We start from the raw sequence: 24,186 nt of genomic DNA, 5'->3' as shown, positions 1-24,186 counted from the left end.
TACTTTTCATTGTATTTGGTCATTATAACGTAATTTTACGAACAGATTTTCCTGACTTTGTGGCTAATATGAAGTCTCACGCATAATAGCCGCTCGGTGAAACCTGTCTCCAAACAACGAAGTATTTCCTTCATAACTACGCTGATAACGTGTTTTTGTCAAACATTGGAGCTTTGTATTCATTCTGAAGGTTTATTGTTATTAATACTGAATAAAAAGTAACTGGGATATATCATTGTTAATTATCATTCAAATTTTTGGTAAATTATTTTACTTTGCATCTTATACGGATTTTATAAGGGAAATATGGATTTGGGAGGTTGGTTATTAGTGTTGCCACCTGTCCCGGTTTTTCCTGATTGTCCCGGATTTTCATGGTCTGTCCCGGAAAAAAAAATAAAAATCCGGGACACTGAATGTCCCGGTTTTTTGTACATAATGGGCAAAATGTGTATTTCAACTTGCGAGCCAGCTGAGAACCAGTTTGCTTTTCCAAGCTCGCCGTGCTAAGCAGAGCCACGTCATTACGTCGCTGAATACGTCATTACGTCGCTGTATACGTCACTTACGTCGCTGTATACGTCAGTTACGGCGCTACGTTTGCATAAACCTTGGCGCGAATATCAAAGCAAAAACAACACGGAAGAAGCAGCAGCAACAACAACAACAATAATAATAATAATGGATGACTTTGCGTTTGTAGAGCTGCCGCTTCTCATCGCCTAAAAATGGCGATCTTTCGCGGTCTTTTTTATTGTTGTTGGTCTTAACAACTCCGCCCCCCCGCTGACGTAAGTGGTTCTTTCCTCTGGCCCAGCAGAGTTGGTGCTAGCCTGGAACCGGTTTTTCTGGCCCCAGAGCCAGTTCTTTGTCAGTGGAAACAGAAAACCCGGTTCCAAACTAAGCACTGGCCCTGAACCAGCCCTGGAACTGCTTTGGTGGAAAAGGGGCAATGGAGGATGCTTGGACTGATAAAAGAAACAGACTCTCTGTTGCAATGGTGAAGGCTGAGCTTCAAGTCAGGCTAAACTTTCAGTTGTCCTGTACTGAGTTCAAGACATTCATTGAAAATCAGCCAGGACTCATAGCAGCAGCAAAGAAAAACACCAAATATAAATGGAAGATTAGGTAAGGTTTTGGTGAATTAAATGAAATAGTGTAGTGTAGTACATACTCCTGTATGTGCCCAGTTATATCAGTTACATGTCCTCCTATGTATTTGTTTAGCCAAGAGCAGCAGAGGCACAGGCAAGCACAAGCAAAGCACACACCACACTCTAAGCAATCAGGTAAGCTGTTGGACACTACACCTTACATTGTTACATTCAGATATTCTTAGATACAATGAAAAATTAGATTATTTATTTTTATTCCACATAAGCAAACAAACAGAATTTAATTACAGTATGTATTCCCCTTTTACCTGTGCCCACTACTGCCCCCAGGTGTCTACAACCAAAAACTGTTGGAAATAAACCAAAATAATGAAGACCTGCTATATTATGTAAAGCAATTAACTAAACAAATAACTAGCAAAAGCGTCATTTTTACTAATTAGAGCAATACAATTTCAGCATAGAAGGGCGATTTTTGTCTTGGGTTAGATGTGCGAAGGGCGCCGTTGCTTACAAGCAAAAAGGTCGATTGGATGGTCGAAATGTCCAGGATTTTTGTCAGACACAGGTGGCAACCCTATTGGTTATACAGGTTTGATTGACCAAAGGTTGACATGTATGTGAATGTACAGTAAACCTGTCTGAGTGCACACTTTCTGGAAGACAATCAGTGTCCATCAGTGTGTGTATTTGCATGTTTGTTCGTTCAGAGAAATACAGAAACCTAAAATGCTTAAAATACAGCATAAATATGGAGCAACGTGTATTTTTTTTATCGACTTGTATTTTGAAGTGATATTATAGTCATGTTGATCGGTAGTCACGTGAATAGATGAGCCCAATCAGATGCGAGAGGCGGGGCTTTGTCAAGTCAGTTTTGGAATGTGCAATCCGCTTACTTTACTGCTGCTGATTTTTATTTTGAACTTGCTCTGTGTGGAAATATTGTTTTATTGCACAGACTGAGGAAGACTTTCTTTAACATTAAAGTATTCACACTGTGGGGAAGATGAGTGTTCTGTAGGTGCTGGCTGTAACTCCAGCACAATGCAGGCTGTGGGGAGCGGAGGAAGCGGCGGTGTTGTGAGCGGAAGCGGTGTGTTCGAGGCGGTGCAGCGGGGAGACGGTCAGCAAGTGGCGCTGCGGATTCTACAGGACCGGAACATCCTGAAACAGAGAGGTGGGGCATTCATACAGCTGTGCGTCTCAGACCCCTGTGTGATATTCATACAGCTGTGCGTCTCGGACCCCTGTGTGATATTCATACAGCTGTGCGTCTCGGACCCCTGTGTGATATTCATACAGCTGTGCGTCTCAGACCCCTGTGTGATATTCATACAGCTGTGCGTCTCAGACCCCTGTGTGATATTCATACAGCTGTGCGTCTCAGACCCCTGTGTGATATTCATACAGCTGTGCGTCTCAGACCCCTGTGTGATATTCACACAGCTGTGCGTCTCAGACCCCTGTGTGATATTCACACAGCTGTGCGTCTCAGACCCCTGTGTGATATTCATACAGCTGTGCGTCTCAGACCCCTGTGTGATATTCATACAGCTGTGCGTCTCAGACCCCTGTGTGATATTCACACAGCTGTGCGTCTCAGACCCCTGTGTGATATTCACACAGCTGTGCGTCTCAGACCCCTGTGTGATATTCACACAGCTGTGCGTCTCAGACCCCTGTGTGATATTCATACAGCTGTGCGTCTCAGACCCCTGTGTGATATTCACACAGCTGTGCGTCTCAGACCCCTGTGTGATATTCATACAGCTGTGCGTCTCGGACCCCTGTGTGATATTCATACAGCTGTGCGTCTCGGACCCCTGTGTGATATTCATACAGCTGTGCGTCTCGGACCCCTGTGTGATATTCATACAGCTGTGCGTCTCGGACCCCTGTGTGATATTCATACAGCTGTGCGTCTCGGACCCCTGTGTGATATTCATACAGCTGTGCGTCTCGGACCCCTGTGTGATATTCATACAGCTGTGCGTCTCAGACCCCTGTGTGATATTCATACAGCTGTGCGTCTCAGACCCCTGTGTGATATTCACACAGCTGTGCGTCTCAGACCCCTGTGTGATATTCACACAGCTGTGCGTCTCAGACCCCTGTGTGATATTCATACAGCTGTGCGTCTCAGACCCCTGTGTGATATTCATACAGCTGTGCGTCTCGGACCCCTGTGTGATATTCATACAGCTGTGCGTCTCGGACCCCTGTGTGATATTCATACAGCTGTGCGTCTCAGACCCCTGTGTGATATTCATACAGCTGTGCGTCTCAGACCCCTGTGTGATATTCATACAGCTGTGCGTCTCAGACCCCTGTGTGATATTCATACAGCTGTGCGTCTCGGACCCCTGTGTGATATTCATACAGCTGTGCGTCTCAGACCCCTGTGTGATATTCACACAGCTGTGCGTCTCAGACCCCTGTGTGATATTCATACAGCTGTGCGTCTCGGACCCCTGTGTGATATTCATACAGCTGTGCGTCTCGGACCCCTGTGTGATATTCATACAGCTGTGCGTCTCAGACCCCTGTGTGATATTCATACAGCTGTGCGTCTCAGACCCCTGTGTGATATTCATACAGCTGTGCGTCTCAGACCCCTGTGTGATATTCATACAGCTGTGCGTCTCAGACCCCTGTGTGATATTCACACAGCTGTGCGTCTCAGACCCCTGTGTGATATTCACACAGCTGTGCGTCTCAGACCCCTGTGTGATATTCATACAGCTGTGCGTCTCAGACCCCTGTGTGATATTCATACAGCTGTGCGTCTCAGACCCCTGTGTGATATTCACACAGCTGTGCGTCTCAGACCCCTGTGTGATATTCACACAGCTGTGCGTCTCAGACCCCTGTGTGATATTCACACAGCTGTGCGTCTCAGACCCCTGTGTGATATTCATACAGCTGTGCGTCTCAGACCCCTGTGTGATATTCACACAGCTGTGCGTCTCAGACCCCTGTGTGATATTCACACAGCTGTGCGTCTCAGACCCGTGTGATATTCACACAGCTGTGCGTCTCAGACCCCTGTGTGATATTCATACAGCTGTGTTACTCAGACCCGTGTGATATTCACACAGCTGTGCGTCTCAGACCCCTGTGTGATATTCATACAGCTGTGCGTCTCAGACCCCTGTGTGATATTCATACAGCTGTGCGTCTCAGACCCCTGTGTGATATTCATACAGCTGTGCGTCTCAGACCCCTGTGTGATATTCATACAGCTGTGCGTCTCAGACCCCTGTGTGATATTCATACAGCTGTGCGTCTCAGACCCCTGTGTGATATTCATACAGCTGTGTTACTCAGACCCGTGTGATATTCACACAGCTGTGCGTCTCAGACCCCTGTGTGATATTCACACAGCTGTGTTACTCAGACCCGTGTGATATTCACACAGCTGTGCGTCTCAGACCCCTGTGTGATATTCATACAGCTGTGTTACTCAGACCCGTGTGATATTCATACAGCTGTGCGTCTCAGACCCCTGTGTGATATTCATACAGCTGTGCGTCTCAGACCCCTGTGTGATATTCACACAGCTGTGCGTCTCAGACCCCTGTGTGATATTCACACAGCTGTGCGTCTCAGACCCCTGTGTGATATTCACACAGCTGTGCGTCTCAGACCCCTGTGTGATATTCACACAGCTGTGCGTCTCAGACCCCTGTGTGATATTCACACAGCTGTGCGTCTCAGACCCCTGTGTGATATTCACACAGCTGTGCGTCTCAGACCCCTGTGTGATATTCACACAGCTGTGCGTCTCAGACCCCTGTGTGATATTCACACAGCTGTGCGTCTCAGACCCCTGTGAGATATTCACACAGCAGTGCGTCTCAGACCCCTGTGTGATATTCACACAGCAGTGCGTCTCAGACCGCTGTGTGATATTCACACAGCTGTGCGTCTCAGACCCCTGTGTGATATTCACACAGCTGTGCGTCTCAGACCCCTGTGTGATATTCACACAGCTGTGCGTCTCAGACCCCTGTGTGATATTCACACAGCTGTGCGTCTCAGACCCCTGTGTGATATTCACACAGCTGTGCGTCTCAGACCCCTGTGTGATATTCACACAGCTGTGCGTCTCAGACCCTTGTGTGTGTAAAATGAGCTGTGGACTTGATAGTATTTCCCTGTATTTGCATTACGCTCTTATGTTGTTGATGATGATGATTGCAGTGTCCTGTCAAGTCGACCTGCAGCTTTGTTTGCTTGTGTTTCATTCAGAGTGTTTTCTTTAAATAATAAAGAGATGGCCAGGGTGTGCGATAGATAAAGCTGATCATGACATCTTTATATATCATGCCTGTTGTGAAGCATCACGCTCTGTTAGACTACAGTAAACACAATATAGTTTGTCTTATATCTTGATTTAAATGTGCTACAGCAGTGTTGTGCAGAAAAGAAAGTGAAAACAACAGCAACAATAATAATTAGATTATTATTGTTAATAATATTATTGTTATTATATGGCAGAAAGACAATTAAAAAACCCTTGAAATAATTAATTGCCCTCTTAGATATGCTTAATTGCATGTGCAAAGAATACCAATAACAATATGTAAATTCGAAGGGCACTCGGTGGAGTGCATACCTCTGCCAAGCCACATATTAGAATATCCAGATGTTTACTAATCCGGGATGTGGATCCATATATGTATATGCACTTTTCGTGAAATTTGACCAATACTTCCCCTGTTAAAGTTTTCTGGATCCAGAAGAAGATACAGATCACTTCCAAAAGTTAACCAGTGGTAAGCTGGGTTAGGCCAAAGCTATTTACTAAGACCCTGTCCACACGTAGCCGGGTATCTGCTAAATCGAAGATATTTTTCTATGTTTTGGCCTGTCATCCACATGAAAACACATCAAAAACGAATATTTAAAAAAACTCCGGGCAAAGTGAAGATTTTTGAAAACTCCGTGTATGCCTTTTCGTGTAGACAGAGATAACCGGAGTTTTGCATTTTAGAACGTCACAGTCTGCGCCAAAAAAATGACAACAAATCTGCCCTGACGTCAAACGTGCGACCTTTGTTTACTGCAGAAGCCAGATTAAGCATGGACAAAGAGTAATGGATCGGAGTAGTGCCTTGAAAGCGTTATTGTGCAGGTGCTATTTACATGTTTAATTTTAGAAGCCCAACTACTGCTCCAAAAACAGGGTCAATATGTCCACATATTTGCTTTGACAAGATTCCCAATCAACGTTTTCTTGTGTCTTTTAAAGTTTATACTCCAAAATTGTGTTTAGAAGCAATTCTGTCTCCGAGTCTGTCCAGACGAACGAGCTTGGCGCCATGTTTTATGTTTAGGTGGAAGTGACGCCAACAGAGGGCTATTCTGATGTGATTAGGGGGTAGGATTTGGGGAAATAATGCCATCTACAGGTTTGGAATGCTTATGAATGTGATTGAAAAAGCAGATGTTCGGTTATGTGTGGAAGGGATTTTTTTCGAAGACGAGGTGGTGTGGATAAAACATTTTTATAAACGGAGGGGGGGAAAATGTTCAGTTTTAAAAATACCCGGCTACGTGTGTACATGGCCTAAATTTCATCAAAATCCATCTACTACTTTTTGAATTAGCTTGATGATAAGTAATCGATCTGTATCAAAATCAAATCACTTGAACCTAGGATGACGATGATGATGATGATGATAATAATACTAGTAATAATAACTTGCTGTACACCAAATTTAATCAAAATCCATTCACTACTTTTTGAGTTATGTTGGGAAAAGGCCAAAAAAATCCTGAATCTGCATACATATCTGGATTTGCATCAAAATCTAATCATGGAGCAGAGAAGCAGTCTTGGGTCCAAAGGGTTGCTGGTTCAGTTCCCTGGACCAGGAGGAAAATTAATGGCTGAATTGCCCTTGAGCAAGGCACCTAACCCCCAAATACTCCCCAGGCCATGTGTGTGTGTGCGCGTGCTTGTTGTATGTTGCTCTAGATAAGGAGCGTTTGCTAAATGCCTGTATTGTAATTTAAGTAATTTTTACTTGGCCCATGGCCCACCTTTCCTCAAAATTTAATCAAAACCTGTTCACTACTTTTGGAGTTATGCTGGGAACAGGCAAACAAACTGAGGCGAAAACATAACATCCTCCAGCAAAGTTGGCAGAGATAATTAGTATAAATATCTGTAACAAATTTGTGTTACAGATATTTATCTTCAAAAGTCAAGTAAAAACCCAAGTCCGTAAAATAACTTGGTGTTAGGATAAAAAGTCATCTGTTAAGACTTATAGGTAGATGTTATGTTTATATCTGTATTAGTATGCTGTGTACTCAATATTACGTTGGGCTTTGAATTCACCATAGTCCTGATCAGGATAAAATGGTTATTGAAAATAGATGAATGGAAAAAAATATATATATGAGAGAGAGAGATTTACTGAGGAGTCTGTTTTTCTTTGTCCTGTGCCAAGTGTTCCACATCATCAATAGAAAGTAAGAGTGTGTGTTATTTTCAGGTTGGGGTGGATTTACTGCCCTCCACTTTGCAGCTCTTCATGGGAATCGGTCAATAGCTGAACTCCTCCTGAACAGTGGTGCTGACCCCAACATACCCTGTGATGCTGGACAAACCCCCTTTCACTTTGCTTGCCGGTATGGAGTCCCTTCTTGCTATCTATCTATTTCACGTTGTTAATAGCAGAATGCAGTATTGTGTCCAGCACATTTTCTATCCATGTTTGGCTTAGCAACTGGTGCAGTACATGTGTTCATGGGTTGTTTTTTTTTTGTGTAACAGACATGGTAACATCAGCATCATGCACAAAATGTTGCAGCATGGTGCAGACCTGCGCATTGTAGATCAGCAGGGGAAAACATCACTGCATCATGCAGTCAGTGGAGGAAGCATGTGAGTAACTCAATATTCTGTTTAATCTGATTTAAACATTATGCTCAGCCAGTCTGTAACCAGTGTTGTGTTCTGCATTCGTATAATTCCTGTGAGTTCAGGACAAGCAAAGCAGCACGGCTGGGCCTGGGAGTGAACATTAATAATATCTCATAGCACTGATGCCCTTTTTCACTGCTGTCTGATGATCAGTGTTGCCATGCAGTACCTCTGGGAGACGACCATGTTCCAATTCTCAGACACTGATAACTTCTTGGTCACTCCACTACACATGGCGGCGGCCACCGGGAATACAGATGTGGTCCGGTATCTGCTACGAGAAAATGTAAGCTGCTGAATCAGGTTAAGAGATGCAACAATATTATAATGATGATGATGATGATAATACTGTATATTATGACTCAATACTGTATATCAAGTACTGACAGCACTTTTTCTAACATTCAGTGACTTTGCAATTAGTTTGGAGATGTGTGATGTGTGGATTGGAGACCGTACCCTTAATGAAGAGACAGGAGGCAAAGTAGGAGGTACCGGAGTTTTGTGATAGGAATGACGAGGTTGGGCAGGATAAGGAACGAGCACATCAGAGGGACAGCACATGTAGAGAGTTTGGGAATTAAGCTAAGAGAGATGAGACTGAGATGGTATGGGCACATCCCGAGAAGAGATGCAGAGCATGTTGGAAGGAGAATGTTGAGGAAGGCCAAAGAGGAGATACATGGATGTGGTGAGGGAGGATATGAAAGTGGCAGAAGGATGCGGAAGACAGGGAGCAATGGAGAAAAAAGATCCGCTGTGGCGACCCCTAATTGGGAGCAGCCAGTGTGTGTGTGTGTGTGTGTGTGTGTGTGTGTGTATATATAATATTGTGTGTGTGTGTGTTATATATGGGTCCATCTCAGAAACTGGTCTCTCATTTGGGACATTATGGTCAAAAAATTAATTTTCTAATTTTACTTTTTTTTTTTTGCATTTACCTAACACTCAATGTTTCTTTTGTCATGGTTAATAAAAATAAAGATAGTATCTTGCTTTATCTGGCCTCCACTGTGGAACATTTTTTTTTTATTACAATTCAAATGCTTTTGTAAAATTGATTTACATATAAAATAACTACATCATGAAGAATTAAAGCCCCTCCTTCACAGATGAGTGAAAATATCGAATAAATTTCCTCTTTTTGATTGCTTGGGTTAAAAATGCCAAGTTATGATGACTGAATTGATTATTCACTTAAATATGAATAATATGATACATTTTGGGTATTTGATATGGCGAAATAGGACACAATGGAAAAATCAAGAACACACCGGAAAGATGAGAATAACGGCGCTGGTAAAAGAACAGCGACTGTACCGGCTGAAGGTCGTGCGGGTCTCTGCAGCGGCGCGCGAGCAACGGGACATCACTACCGCACCGGACGGAGTGCGAGCGGGGCAAAATGACTGGCCGTAGATTCTATCAAAAGTTCGATCTAAATTGACCATGGTTGCAAAATATTGGCCAAAAATACACAAACACTACAAAATATGAAAGTAAGATGAAAAAGAAACATTCTATTGCCTTATACTGCAAGACTAAAACAAAATAAATCTGTCAAAACTCACCTTTTCAGTGATCACGTCCGAACAGATCACCCGCGTAACAGAAAGACCGCAAATGGAAACACAATCAACTTCAACTTCTAACTGCTGGAGTGGAAAATTCCATTCTACACATGCAAATTGTTAATGTGTGTCCTTCCCCGCACACACATAACACGCTACGGTAAAAAATAGACCACGACTCATTTTATAGCTCAGAAATTCATAAAGGACCAGCTACCATCGTAACATATTCTGTAAGAAACATATTCTATACCTAACTTTCAGCTTTCGTTTTAAAAAACAAAATCGCAGATTTATAACTAAATGTTTATATGGCGTAGTGATTTTAAGTTACTACTTTTGGTGAGGTAGTGACCTTGACCCTGAGGCTTTCCGTTTAGATCAAAACACAATCGTATTGGTTTTGGGTTTGCGGAAAATGGAGTTACAACGGTGATCAAATATTTTGCATGATGTTTTATTACGGTTATGATTATTCTGTGAGCGCACCAATCCTTAGGTGTATAAAGTTACAACTTAAAATACAATTAGTGATAACTGTAGACTTTTCAGTGGACTACAACCTTTTTAAGGGAATGCGATGTAGTCAACCATTTATCATGTCCCAGATCAAGCTGCCATTTTTCCACAAATTTGCAGAATTTTTGCCAAATTCTGAATAGATTATTTACATCAAAGATTTAGTTTTATCTGTATTATTTCTTTCATCATTTTATTTCAAATTAAAACCAACATCACCATTCAAAACCGTATAGTTTATTGATGGTGAGTATATTTATTGGGGCACCCCCACAGTACCCAGTTTCTGAGACAGACCCATATATATAGTACCGAGTATTTGATTTTCCTCCTCTTCAATGTTAAATATTTTTTTCAAAATTTATTTTAGACATTAAATTGTTTCATTACACTACTACTGCTGCTGCTACTCCTAATTAATAATAATAATAATCATCATCATCGAGGTGGAGCAGTGGTTAGCACTGTTGCCTCACAGCAAAAAGGTTGTGGGTTCGAACTTTGTAGTCGACTGGGTTGTTTCTGTGCAGAGTTTGCATGTTCTCCCCGTGTCTGCGTGGGTTTCCTCCGGGTGCTCTGGTTTCCTATCACAGTCCAAAGACGTACAGATTAGGTCAACTGGCTACTCTAAATTGCCCATAGGTGTGAATGTGAGTGTGAATGGTTGTTTGTCTCTGTGTTAGCCCTGCGATAGATTGGGTACCTGCCCAGGGTGTACCCTGCCTCTCACTTGAAGCCAGCTGGGATTGGCTCCAGATTCCCCCACGACCCTGATAGATAAGTGATATAGATAATGAAGGGATGGATGATGATGATGATAATAATAATACATCCATTTTCTATACCAATTATCCTACTAAGGGTTGTGGGTGATCCAGAGCCAGTCCCAGCTGGCACTGGGCGAGAGGTGAGGTACACCGTGGACAGACGGCCTTTCACACTAAATTTGTAATAAAAATTTTGTTAAATATATTTGTATGAATGTATTTACATTTTCACTAGTGCTCTCAGACTTTTGGACCCCACTGTAGGAGTGCTTAAAGTGAAATAGAGAAAAACAATTAGGGAAAAGCAAGAATAATAAAACATTTTAAAAAGCTGTGATAGAATTCAGCTTCCTAATGCATTGTTGAAATGTCCTGAGGTGTCGTCGTATCATATGTTTGTCAGATCACCTTCCCTACTGCTTCCTTATATGCTGTTTAAGGTATCAAAAAATGATAATTCGTATCCCTTTTGTCCATATAAATGAGATTTGGTTATGTATTTACACATTTATCACCAAATTTAAACAAATGTGTGTATTGTAAGATTTAAAGAATAAAAAAGTGGGAATCAAAACTAGTGTAGATTTGTGGATGATTTGTTAATTACCCAAACTGTACCTATAAAGTGATTAGTTCATTAACAGTGGTCATGTTATTACTGCGGCAGTTGAAGCATTTTTTGGAGGGAGGTTCGTTGTCGATGTACAGACGTTCTGGTGGGTCACTGTCCTGAAGTGGAGCAGACAGAGATTTCAGGGACTTTTAGTAATTGGGTTAGGAAGGAATTTTCCTAAAGCCAATCACTGTAAGCCTATAATTGTTTAAACAGACATGTCTCCGTCAGGCCGGAATATGGCTAGAAATCATAGGCTCATGTTGAATGGCATTAAACATTTTATAAGAAATATTTTTGCAGCAGGGCGGCACGGTGGTGTAGTGGTTAGCGCTGTCGCCTCACAGCAAGAAGGTCCGGGTTCGAGCCCCGTGGCCGGCGAGGGCCTTTCTGTGTGGAGTTTGCATGTTCTCCCTGTGTCCGCGTGGGTTTCCTCCGGGTGCTCCGGTTTCCCCCACAGTCCAAAGACATGCAGGTTAGGTTAACTGGTGGCTCTAAATTGACCGTAGGTGTGAATGTGAGTGTGAATGGTTGTCTGTGTCTATGTGTCAGCCCTGTGATGACCTGGCGACTTGTCCAGGGTGTACCCCGCCTTTCGCCCGTAGTCAGCTGGGATAGGCTCCAGCTTGCCTGCGACCCTGTAGAACAGGATAAAGCGGCTACAGATAATGAGATGAGATGAGATTTTTGCAGCTTACTTACTGAGCTGTTTATTTATGTTTGGTCTCCCTAACCAGAGGTGTTTGGCAGATGCAGTGGACCACCAGGGGGCAACAGCGCTGCACGTAGCTACTGAGAAAGGCGCAATTGAAGTGTGCTGGTTATTACTGCGCAGCGCTGGACTCCACATTTTACACATGAAAAACCATACTGGTCTCACACCTTTAGACCTCTGCAGTCGCGGAACGACTTTTAGGTGTGTTGACCACCGTCATTCATTGTTTAGTTGCTCCTCTCTGAGCAGAGAAGTAATGTTATAATAATTATTATAGCTATACGAAGTCACCTTTGTTCTCTCTTGTCAGGTTTTTTTTTTAATGCCTTTCTTTATATTTCAGACATCAGCAGCTCACCAAAATGTTAGTGCAGCTCATCAATAAACCAAAGGATCAGAAGCCCAGAGAATCATATGGTAGCTTTGACCTGAAGCCCCCCAACACAAACACACACACACACTTGAGTATGTGAGTCTGCTCTGATGGATGATTTTTTAACATTTTTAAAAACATTATTATTTCTAATATAGTGATGTACTACTGGACGCTTCTTTTGCCGAGTATCAGTGGGGCAGTGGTGCTGCTCATAGCTGCGGCACTGGGAGAAAACGGAGGCGTGCTCTGTGGGCTGTTCTTTCCCTTGCTGGCAAAAGTCACCTTGTCTCAGTACCACAGAATGAGTGACTATCAAAGGTTAGAGGGTTATATTAATATCCTGTGTCACTGTGCTACTTTGTTACATTATTTATTTGGACTTGAAAATTTTTTCTTCTGTTTTTCGCTTCTAGGTTACCAAATCCCATCTATCTTGGAACTTTGATTGCAGGCATAATTCATACCTTAATCTGCTTTTACTGTAGGATTCTGCCTAATATCCTCCACTGGCAAAAGCTGATATATACTGCATAAAGGTGTTTTGATTATTCTGATGCACACTACATTAAGGTTGCCCTTAACCTATTACTGTACATATTTGGCCAGCTTATGCTCTCTTACATGTGTCAGTACTCCATTTCTCTGTGGTTCTCTGGCTTTTCTGGAAGCTTCTAACCCAGGACCCAGGACGACTACAGGCAGCTGATGCAGATCCTAGATTCTCCAGCATAGCAGACTTGGTGGAGTCTAATCAGAATCCAAGTCAGTTCTGTATTTATTGTGAGGTGAGAAAACTCTATAACAGACAGAAGGTTTTGGGTTTATTTATTTATTTGTAATTTTTGATTGTTCTTGACTAGTCATATTGATTTGGAAATTACTTGAATGGATTTTTTTTTTCTTCTTCTCAGTTTAGATCTACAACCCAAATTCCATAAATTTGGGGCATTGTGTAAAACGTAAATAAAAAACAAAATGTGAAGATTTGCAAATTATGGAAAGCCTGCATTTCATTGAAAATAGTAGAAAGATAACGTATCAAATGTTGAAACAGAGAAATTTTTTTTGTTTTTTGAAAAATATATGCTCATTTTGAATTTGTCAGCAACATGTTTCAGAAACATTGAGACGGGGCAACAAAAGACTGAAAAAGTTGTGTAATGCAAAAAAAAAAACCCAACAACCTAATTTTGTTAATTGGCAACAGGTCAGTAATATGATTGGGTATAAAAAGAGCATCCCAGGGAAGCTGAGTCTCTCATAAGTAAAGATGGGGAGGGGTTCACCGCTCTGTGAAAAACTGCGTGGGCGAACAGTGCAACAATTTAAGAATAACATTCCTCAGTGTAAAATTGCAAAGAATTTGGGGATCACATCATCTATGGTACATAATATCATTAAAAGATTCCGAGAATCTGGAGAAATCTCTGTATGCAAGAGACAAGGCTGAAAACTGACTGGATGCCTGTGGTCTTCAGGCCCTCAGGCGACACTGCATTAAAAACAGACACATGTCTGTAGTGGAAATCACTGGATGGGCTCAGGAATATTTCAGAAAACCATCGTCTGTGAAAACAGTTCATTACTGCATCTACAAGTGCAAGTTAAAGCCATATATAAACAATATCCAGAAACACCGCCACCTTCTCTGGGCCTGAGCTCTTTTACGATGGACTGAGGAGAAGTGGAAAATTGTCCCAAAGTCTGACAAATCAAAAGTGGAAATTATTTTTAGAAATCATGGACACCACGTTCTCCAGGCTAAACAGGAGAGGGACCATTCGGCTTGTTATTAGTGCACAGTTCAAAAGCCAGCGTCTGTGATGGTATGAGGGTGCATTAGTGCACATGACATGGGTAAGTTGTACATTTGGGAAGGCATCATTAATGCTGAATGATATATACACGTTTCAGAGCAATACGCTGCCATCCAGACAAAATCTTTCAGGGAAGGCCTTCCTTCTTTCAGCAAGACAATGCCAAACCGCTTTCTGCACATATTAAAACTGCATGGCACCATAGTAAGAGAGTCCGGGTGCTAAACTGGCCTGCCTGAAGTCCAGACCTGTCTCCTATTTAAAACATTTGGCGCATTTTGAAGCCTAAAATATGACAAAGGAGTCCCCAAATTGTTGAGCAACTGAAATTGTATATCAAGCAAGAATGGGACAACATTTCTCTTTCAAAACCACAGCAATTGGTCTCCTCAGTTCCCAAACATTTACAGAGTGTTGGTAAAAGTGGAGGTGATGCAACACCGTGGTAAACATGCCCCGTCCCAACTTTTTTCAAACGTATTGCTGACATGAAATTCAAAATGAGCACATATTTAAAAAAAAAAAAACAATTAAATTTCTCAGTTTCAACATTTGATATGTTGTATTTGTAGTATATTCAATAAAATATAGGGTTTCCATGATTTTGCAAATTATCGCGTTCTGTCTTTTATTTACGTTTTACACAGTGTCCCAAATTTATGGAATTGGTGTTGTATTACATTGATTTCTGCTGTCTTGTTCCATTCCACTGTTTCATGTTAGCTGTTCCAAGTGGCCAACTGCAAGCACTGTCGTCTGTGTGACCTTTGCGTCATGGATTATGATCACCACTGCCTCTTCCTAAACCGCTGCGTGGGCCAGAACAACCACCGTGTCTTCTTACTCTTCGTCTTGGCCATGATAGTGGCTCAGCTCTTCTTCGTCAGCACTGCTGGGTATTACCTTCACTGGAGGTCGAAGGTGGAGGAGACCTGGAGCTGGAGCACAGTAGCAATGAGAGAAGCGTGGGTTCTCCTGCTTCTCATAATCAATGCACTCTCTGTCTTGTGGGAGACCTGGCTGCTCTCTGAGCAGTTTAATGCCATCTCCACTGGAACCACCATATACTTCAAACAGTGTCACCATAAGAAGTCTTCTTGGAGAAAGCGTGTGGCCACAGTTCTTTTGTTTCTGGTTGAAGGAAAGAATTTGAGGTGTCGAAATCAAAATACTGTTGACATTTAGTTTCCACATAGACAGCTGCTTTGCAATAATGTTTATTAATTCATTAAGACTGAGGAATAGCTGCTGTTGGTTTTAATTGGTGCAGTGTTTTTATTTTTTTATTTTAACTGGACAAGTATCACTGTGTGCTTCTTACAGAGGAGGCATTTCATCTTCTTACTGTTTAGTACACCACCGTTGTTTTCATGTTGACAGAAGAATTAGTTTTAATTTTTCACTGACCCATTAACTTTATTTAAAGCTATACGGCCTTTCGATTTCATAAAATCGGTGAAATTTGGTCACTGTGATGCATGTTTATTTCTGCAATATCTCCAAGAAAAAAACCAGGCCATCCTGTGGCTGGGAAGTTATTTAATTTGAGGGGATTCCCTAGCAAATAATGTGCATAAAATCGCTTGCTTCACGCAGTCAAGCAGACAGAGGAAGTCCGTGTGCGCATGCGCAGGTTTACCACCACCTTCTTCTTTTGGGTTTTACGGCAGCTGGCATCCAGTGTTGCGTTAATGCCATCTATAGGTTAACCTTTGACCGTGCACTGAGAGTTACATCATTCTGTCGCTAAACGAACAGCTGATCACACCGAGGTGCTCGCTGACCGCCGATATTTATTAGTTTGGTCCTGCATTTCCTTTCCTTCGCAACATAATGTCTTTTCTTCTCATTTTCCGTTACTGAAGTCGGTCTTTCACGTTTCATTCGCGTCCTCCATTTTTCTCTCCTGTTTCAAATTTGTATCCCACAATGCCTTGCGCGAACAGAGAAAGCCCACCACATGAATGACGTAGTATCTTGAGTTGGGTCATGGTGAAGCAAGAAAAAAATAGCGGAGAATTTAGGGCCACGTGGCCCTAGATTCATTAATTGTTCTATTTAAAAAAAAAACTAATAAAATTAGAAGTCTGTGATTCGAATTCTGTAGCTTTCGGTCCACTAAATAAAAATAATTGGGTGTTGGGGAAAATTCTTTTTATGACCTAAATTTGAAAAATCTGAAAGGTAGTCTAGCTTTAAACTGTTCATACACCGATCATACACCTTTTAAATATTTTAACACAACATGGCCTCTTTGAAGTCTTATATTCTCTGAATGTTTGTTAAGGATCAAATTAACAGGATGGAATTAGGTATACTGAGCTTACACCTGCAGTCTTTGGCACTTGATCAGGTCCAGCCACCATATAGGTGCACTTGGTAGGTATAAATTAATTCACTGACTGTAGCCCATCTGCAGCTATGCAGTTTTCCAGCCAAGCTCTTTTCATCAGTGGAAAGGGATCACTATAGGACCACTGCTAATCAGACATTATTTGCATGGTGGATTATGCTCAACCCAGCAGTGACACTGACATGCTCAGTGTACCAGATGTTTATTAGGGGTGTAATGCAATGGTATTATTGGGGGCCAAGCAGCAAAGCTGCGCAGGCACCCATAGGGATTCTACTGTTTCTTATTATTCAACGTTCTTCTGCCTCTGCGTCTCTATGGCAACCCCTAGAACCGTCTGGCGAAAGTTGTGAAATTTTGCACACTGATTCTTGACAAACTCAAGGTTCTTCTCAGCAAGTTTCAAGTCACCACCTTAAACTGTCTAGCGCCACCAACAGGTCAAAGTCGCAGGTACATTTCTGCTTGTAACTTTTGAACCGTTGGTCCGATTTTCAAAAACTTGGTATCCCTGGAATCCTTGGGCCAAGACGAATCCAACGCACCCTATGACGTCATTTTCCTCCAGGATAGTTTTCCCGCCATTTTGAATTTTGTGAAAATCAATTAAAATGCTTCTCCTCCCTCAATTTTTGACCAATTTCTCCCAAACTTGGTACATAGCAACTTTTGACTAAGCTGCACAAGGGCGTTACCCGGTGTTTTGAATTTCATAAGCGTTTGGCCGTGGCAGCCAATCAAAATTTGCATCTGTGCAGCCAAACAGGAAGTGTGCTCATATCTCGGCCGCCCTTTGGCACATCTTAACGAAACTTGGTGGCATTATGCCCCACCCTTCCAAAAAGGCCCACAAAAAATTTGGAACAAATTGGCCGCTAGGGGGCGCTATAACTAGGAAAAATGACTTTTGGCTCATATCTCATGATGCGTTTTGGGTAGAAACAAAATTCCACTATCTCTGGAATCCTTGGGTCAAGACGAATCCATCGCACCCTGTGACGTCATATTCTGCCTTGAGGATTTTCTGCCATTTTGAATTTTGTTAAAATCAATGAAATTCTATGGCAACCCATAGAACCGTCTGACCAGAGGTTGTGAAATTTGGCACACTGATTCTAGGCTGCCTCAAGGTTCTTGTCAGCAAATTTCAACTCACCACCTCAAACTCTCTAGCGCCACCAACAGGTCAAAATTGGAAGTACATTTCTATTTGTTACTTTTGAACCGTACGTCTGATCGTCAAAATCTTAGTATCGCTGGAATCCTTCGGTCAAAATGAATCCAGCACGCCCTATGGTGTCATATTCCACCCGGTAGATTTTCCGCCATTTTGAATTTTGTTAAAATCAATTAAATTGCTACTCCTCCCTCAATTTTGGACCATTTTTTCCCCAAACTCACTGCATAACATCTTTGGAGTAAGCCACACAAAAGTTATCCAAGGGATTTTTGATTTTCATAATCGTTTGGCTGCAGCAGCCAATCAAATTTGGCTACGAAGACACAAAACAGGATGTGAGCTCATATCTCGGCTGCCCTTTGATGTATCTTAATGAAACTTGATGGCATTATGCCCCACCCCTCCAAAAGCGCCCACAAAAAATTTGGAACAAATTGGCTAATAGGGGGCGCTATAACTAGTAAAAATGCGTTTTGGCTCATATCTCATTGTGTGTTTAGATTAGGAACAAAATTCAAGTACCTTTAGGAATCCTTTTGCCAGGACAAATCCAACGCCCCATGAAGTCATATTTCACTTTGTAAATTTCCGCCATTTTGGATTTTGTTGAAATCAATAAAAATGTTACTCCTCCCTCAATTTTTGACCAGTTTTTCCCAGACTTGGTACATAGCATCATTGGACCAAGCCGCACAAAAGTTATGCTTAGTGTTTTGAAATTTTAAAACTGTTTGGCCACAGCAGCCAATGAAACGCAGCTGCGAAGACGCCAAACAGGAAGTGAGCTCATATCTCGGCAGCCCTTTGATGTTTCTTAACCAAACTTGGTAGGATTATGCCCCACCCCTCCAAAAGGGCCCATACCAAATTTGGTGTGCATTGGCCATTAGGGGGCGCTATAACTATACAAAATGTGTTTTGGCTCATATGTCATTGAGCTCATATCTCAGCAGTCTTTTAGCATACATTTACCTAGAAATTCACCATAAAGTTGGTAGTCTTTTACCTCAAAGTGGTTGCAAATAGCAATTACTATAACTGAAATCATTGAAAAAGGTTGTGACACTTTGTATTTTTTAAATAAAAACAAAATACTATCATTTTCAAAACATTCAATCCGTTTACAAGATGGAGAATTGTGCAAAGACAACATACCAGCTGTTAAAGCCTAGCCAAATTTATTGTTTTGAGGGAAATATGTGCTCATTTAAAATTTGATACATGCAACAAATCTCAAAAAAGCTGGGACAGGGCCAATAAAATCAGCAAATGACCTTGTATCTCAGTCAAACGATGGTATATCGACATGAAACTTCTTGTGGGTGCTCGTGACCATCTGTCTGGCCCAAATGCATTCTGCTGGCCTGACGACTAGGCTCATATTCTGCTTGGCCCCCATATTGCTGCTTGCAGCTATATTTTGTATATGTATTTGTATATGTTCAGTGCTACAAATGTTCCAGTGTGTATCTGTATTCAAATTTATACTCAATGTGGTCATGGCCTCATAGGCAACAGCTTTTTTTTTTTGTTGTAAACCACTAAACATAAATAAATGGGGAAAAAAAACATGGTGGTAGAAATGTCAGCAGGTAATAAATAAATAACACGCACTCACTGACCACTTTTTAATATGAACATCTGTACACCTGCTTAATTGTGTCATTATCCAGTAAACTAAACTAATGCTGCTTCTTCTTTCGGCTGTTCCCATTAGGGGTCGCCATAGCCATTAATGTCCCTTCACCTCCTCCTGTCCTTCGTATCTTACCAACTGTCTGCCTTCACTACATCCATAAATCTCATCTTTGGTCTTCCTCTTTTCCTTCTACCTGCCAACTCCATCTCCAGTAATCTTTTCCGATATACCCTGGATCTCTCCTCTGTACGTGTCCAAACCACCTCAATCTCACCTCTCTCACTTTGTCTCCACGCCGTCCTACATGTCCCTCTAATATTCTTGTTTCTAATCCTGTCCAAGTTTGTCACTCCCACTGAAAATCTCAGCCTCTTCGACTACGCTACCTCCAGTTCAGCCTCCTATCTTTTTGTCAGTGCCACTGTCTCCAAATCTTACAACATCGCTGCCCTTGTACACTTTCCCTTTCGCTCTTTCTGGCAACCTTCTGTCACAAGTCATTCCTGACTGACACTCTCCTCCATCCATTCCAACCTGCTTGCACTCTCTTCTTCACTTCTTTCCCACACTCGCCATTACTTTGTACAGTTGACCCCAGATATTTGAACTCCTCTGCTTTGACCACGTCTATTCCTTGTAGATGTATCATTCCACTGTCCTCACCCTCATTTACACACGTACTCCATCTTGCTCCGACTGACTTTCATTCCCCTTCTTCTCCATGTCTCTAAGTTTTCTTCCACTTGCTCCCTGTTCTCACTACAGATCAGGATATCATCTGCAAACATAGTTGTCCAAGGGATCTCTTGCCTGATCTTGTCTGTCAACCTCTCCATTACCATTGCAAGTTAGCAGCAGTGCAATGCATAAAATAAAGCATATATAAGTCGTTGATGTTCACATCAAACATCAGAATGAGGAAAAATGTGATTGCAGTGGCATAAATCCATCCATCCATCCATTATAGTGTATCACTTCTCTATCAAGGTTATGGGGGAAGCTGGAGCCAATTGCTGGGTTTCAGTCACGTGACTTCTGAGTGGTTTTATCAGAAGTGAAATAGCTGGTGGTCTAAATGGCTGCCGTAGTGCAAACAACTAGCGATAACTTATCAGAGTATGCTCATAATCTAGAAGCCACTGCTCGCTTTAGATATATTCAGAACAGGGGCGATTTCTCGGAGACAACAAGGGAAGCCGAGCTTCCCCTAAAATTCTCTCCCCAAACTGTGGCATCTACAGTACGACGTTGAATTCTCATTAAAACAATAACTTGCATAACATATGCCCAAGATTGTATTTATGTTCATAACTGTCCTGTAACTTATTTGAGTGATGTCTGACGAACTTGCAGTTTGCTACGAGAATCACCTTTGCTGCCAGGCTGTAACCTTTCTTATTTCAATGGGCTCTATGGACTGGCAGCAGTGTTGCCAGATTGGGCGGTTTTAAGTGCATTTTGGCGGGTTTTGAACATATTTTGGGATGGAAAACGTCAGCAGTATCTGGCAACACTGACTGGCAGCCGGGTATCCGTTGCAGTCTACGAGACGGCTCTGAACAGCCAATTTCAGCTAGTTGTTATTGGTTAAAATCAACAAAATCGTCACTTCCAGGGAAGCCGGGCTTCTCTGGGACTAAACGAGACAGTGGGAGGGACAAGAAGCCGGGCTGATAAAGGATTATTGGAGGTAGTGTTTGAAAGACATGAGGAGGGCGGTACTTCGGCGAGGAACACAGAAGTATGATCAGTCAGTCCCTAGCGGATGTCGAGAAAGTGTAGTCGTGTGCCAAAGTGCTGTCCGAATTTCTTTTCATATAAACGGTTCTTCTCATTGATGTCTCTGTACATTACTCTGTAAATAAATGTAAATATTACTCGTTGTGCTCCATTAACTTTCATCCATTCTATCAGTTTGATCATTCGTGAATTCACTCGTTTATTTCATTTGTAGTTCAATCTGGTTGTAGGCTAGCTTGAGCCTTATTGGGATCTGCAGTGCTAGCTGCTAACAGAAATTGGTAAAGTCTCTGGAAAGCACAACCAGCTGGTATGACAGGGTCACAGACCATTTTCTGGAAAAGGAGCGGGGGGCAGAATTTGTGTATAGTGTTCATGTTCATGAATCTGAAGTGTGTATATTGTTCAGTAATGTTAAGAGAATGGTGGGCTCTGTGTTATAGGTTATACCTGGGTATAATATTCAAGGTTCTGTGTGTTGCATAGCCTACCTGGTTATGAATTTCCAGACTGTGTTGCAGAAGATGTTCAAGGATGTGTTGCACAGCTGGGTGTTGTGTTAAAGACTCTGTGTTGCATATCAGGGTATGATGTTCAAGGCTCTTCGTTGAATAGCCAGTGATTTTTGGATGTTTGATATTTTTGATTAAGGATATGAGGCACTAGCCTGGCAAGCCAGACTATAACGTGAAATGTACAAGCAAAAATACTTTCTGCCACTAGGTAGGGTTGTCTAGTTCACTATGCTAATGGGGCACACCTTTCTATGCTTTGATATCCGGCCTACAGGTTTTACGATGAATGCGTAAAATGGGCTTCCCCTGTTTTAAAAACCAGCAGCCGCCACTGATTCAGAAGATTGCTGTGTGCAATGGAATCGACCCCTACAGTTTGAGAAAGAAGCTGATTTATCGTACAATCTTGAAAACTACCCTTCAGTCGAGTTCCCCAACATCTTGAACTATCTGGTGTTGCAGACATCCTTCTACACCGCAAAACAGATGAAAGTGTGAAAGAGTATGGAGGCTTACAACTTATTTCTATGTGGCTGGGTAAAGGACCTCGGTATCATGTCGCTGCCGAATGAATCCTGGATTATTTTTGCCTGTGTAAGTATGCTTGTTTGTTTTTTTTTAAGCTTTTCGTTCATGTCTTTCCAACGAAGTGCTGCAAGTTGAAGTGTAAACAAACAACAGTTCGCTTGATTCTCGCTTGTGTTGGCTCTTATCTCTCAGGTAAATCATTCACGAAGATCATCTGAAACCCCTTTAAAGACCTGGATCTTAGTTAAACAAGATGGTGAAGTGATTACAGCGCATTGTAACTGTATGGCTGGGTAAGAATTTTGTTGTGACCTTCATGCATATGGACTTTGTGAGGAGTGAGAAGTAAACAAAGAAACAGCTGGGGACTTTAGCACTTTGTGACTACAAAAAATAAAAAATACCGTAAAATAACGACACATAGCAAGAAAAGTACTTGGAAAACACTAAGGCCATAGCCGAGAGGGATATACAAGCCTTTCACCAAGTGATCACTGCAAACTTGAGCATGCTTCGACTCGACTCTTCGATTTCAGTGAGAGGTTCAAAAGCCACCTTTCTCGACGTCTTTTTGTGAAATCCTGTGTCCGTTCACCCTTTTTTTTTTTTTTTTTTATTAGTTCACGGGGAACTCTGAAGAAACTTATCAGTTTCATGGTTTGATCAATTTGGACAACCTAAAACAACACAAGTCTAAGGCATTTTTCATGCCAGCAATGCACCTTCTCTGTACAGACGCTTTGTCAACTGAGCTTTGGTAGACCACCAGCTAAAGTTTTGAATAACTAATGAGGCGGATGTGATTTCACGTGAAACCCAGCAATTTCAGCTGACTTTGGGCGAGAAGCGGAGTACACTCTGGATGGATCTTCAATCTATCGGAGGGATAACGCAGAGACAAACAGCCATTTACACTCACAACATCTTTGAGCAATTAGAGTAGCCAATTGACCTAATCTGCATGTCTTTGGACTGTTGGAGGAAACCGGAGCACCTGGAGAAAACCCATGTAGGTACAGGAGAACATGCAAACTCCACACAGAAACTGCACCAATGTGCTGCATGTAGTGTGGATCACCTGCCATTTTCATGCACAACAGTTTCTACAATTTATAGAGAATAGTGTGAAAAACAATCATCCAATGAGTGGTAGTTCTGTATGCGGAAACACCTTGTTCAAAGCAGAATGAGCAGATGGGATTGACAGGATGATGCGAAAATTTTTACCAACCTTCATCTGTCCAGTTTTAGTAAATCTGTGCCCACTGTGGCCTCAGATATCTGTTCTTGGCTGACAGGTGTTCCACATGAAGTCATATTTCACAAATTCATGTATCATATTACTACTACTACTATGTCGACATCAGTCGGGAAAAATAGTGGACTCTCCCCTCCTCTCTATCCATCATTAGGGTCCTCAATTCAATGGTGTCGACTATTCCAGCATCTTCTTTGAGGAAATCCACCATTGCTTTGAGTAGCCGCCCAGGGCCTCATTTGCCATGTGTAGGCTCCCATAATACTGTTACAGATGCTGGATGTCGGAGACAGTGGCCGGCTAGCCTGAGACGCGTTGCTGCTATTTTGTCTGAGACCTCTTGGAAGATCTCCATACAGTTCTTGATTGGTGATGCATTGCTGCCAGTTGATATTATGAATGGCCCTAAGCATTCTTGTATAACATCCGTCTAGGGACTTGTATCATATCGGTAAGTCTGAAATCTCTTACTGCCCTCTCTATGCGTATCTAAATCGTAAAACGAATATTAAATAGCCCATATAACAGGATTACAAGGTT

The 24,186-nt window shown here is 42.0% G+C and overlaps 1 protein-coding gene across 2 annotated transcripts; it reads left to right on the top strand.

The window, feature by feature from the left end:
- The first annotated feature begins 1,991 nt into the window (after positions 1-1,991).
- si:ch211-223a10.1 (uncharacterized) lies at positions 1,992-19,521 on the top strand. 2 transcript variants are annotated; one of them, XM_060925928.1, is made up of 10 exons: positions 1,992-2,295; positions 7,625-7,760; positions 7,906-8,016; positions 8,209-8,341; positions 12,263-12,441; positions 12,584-12,657; positions 12,772-12,934; positions 13,030-13,116; positions 13,215-13,401; positions 15,157-19,521. In XM_060925928.1, exons 1-10 carry the CDS (start codon positions 2,163-2,165, stop codon positions 15,616-15,618), a joined length of 1,665 nt encoding a protein of 554 aa, XP_060781911.1. In that variant the 5' UTR covers positions 1,992-2,162; the 3' UTR covers positions 15,619-19,521. The 2 variants fall into 2 exon arrangements, with proteins under 2 accessions (XP_060781911.1, XP_060781912.1); XM_060925929.1 differs by lacking the exon at positions 1,992-2,295 and adding an exon at positions 5,196-5,896.
- The last annotated feature ends 4,665 nt before the right edge of the window (positions 19,522-24,186 follow it).

Source organism: Neoarius graeffei, chromosome 7 (assembly GCF_027579695.1).
Source record: "Neoarius graeffei isolate fNeoGra1 chromosome 7, fNeoGra1.pri, whole genome shotgun sequence".
Lineage (NCBI taxonomy): Eukaryota > Metazoa > Chordata > Actinopteri > Siluriformes > Ariidae > Neoarius > Neoarius graeffei.
This window is presented reverse-complemented; position numbering and strand designations above follow the sequence as displayed.

Bases quoted from the DNA above. Each gene is read 5' to 3' on its own strand.
- si:ch211-223a10.1 (XM_060925928.1), top strand. From the start codon at position 2,163: ATGCAGGCTGTGGGGAGCGGAGGAAGCGGCGGTGTTGTGAGCGGAAGC. The intron at 12,442-12,583 runs GTGTGTTGACCA...TTTATATTTCAG, and splicing joins AGTCGCGGAACGACTTTTAG to ACATCAGCAGCTCACCAAAA. The intron at 12,935-13,029 runs GTTAGAGGGTTA...TTTCGCTTCTAG, and splicing joins AGAATGAGTGACTATCAAAG to GTTACCAAATCCCATCTATC.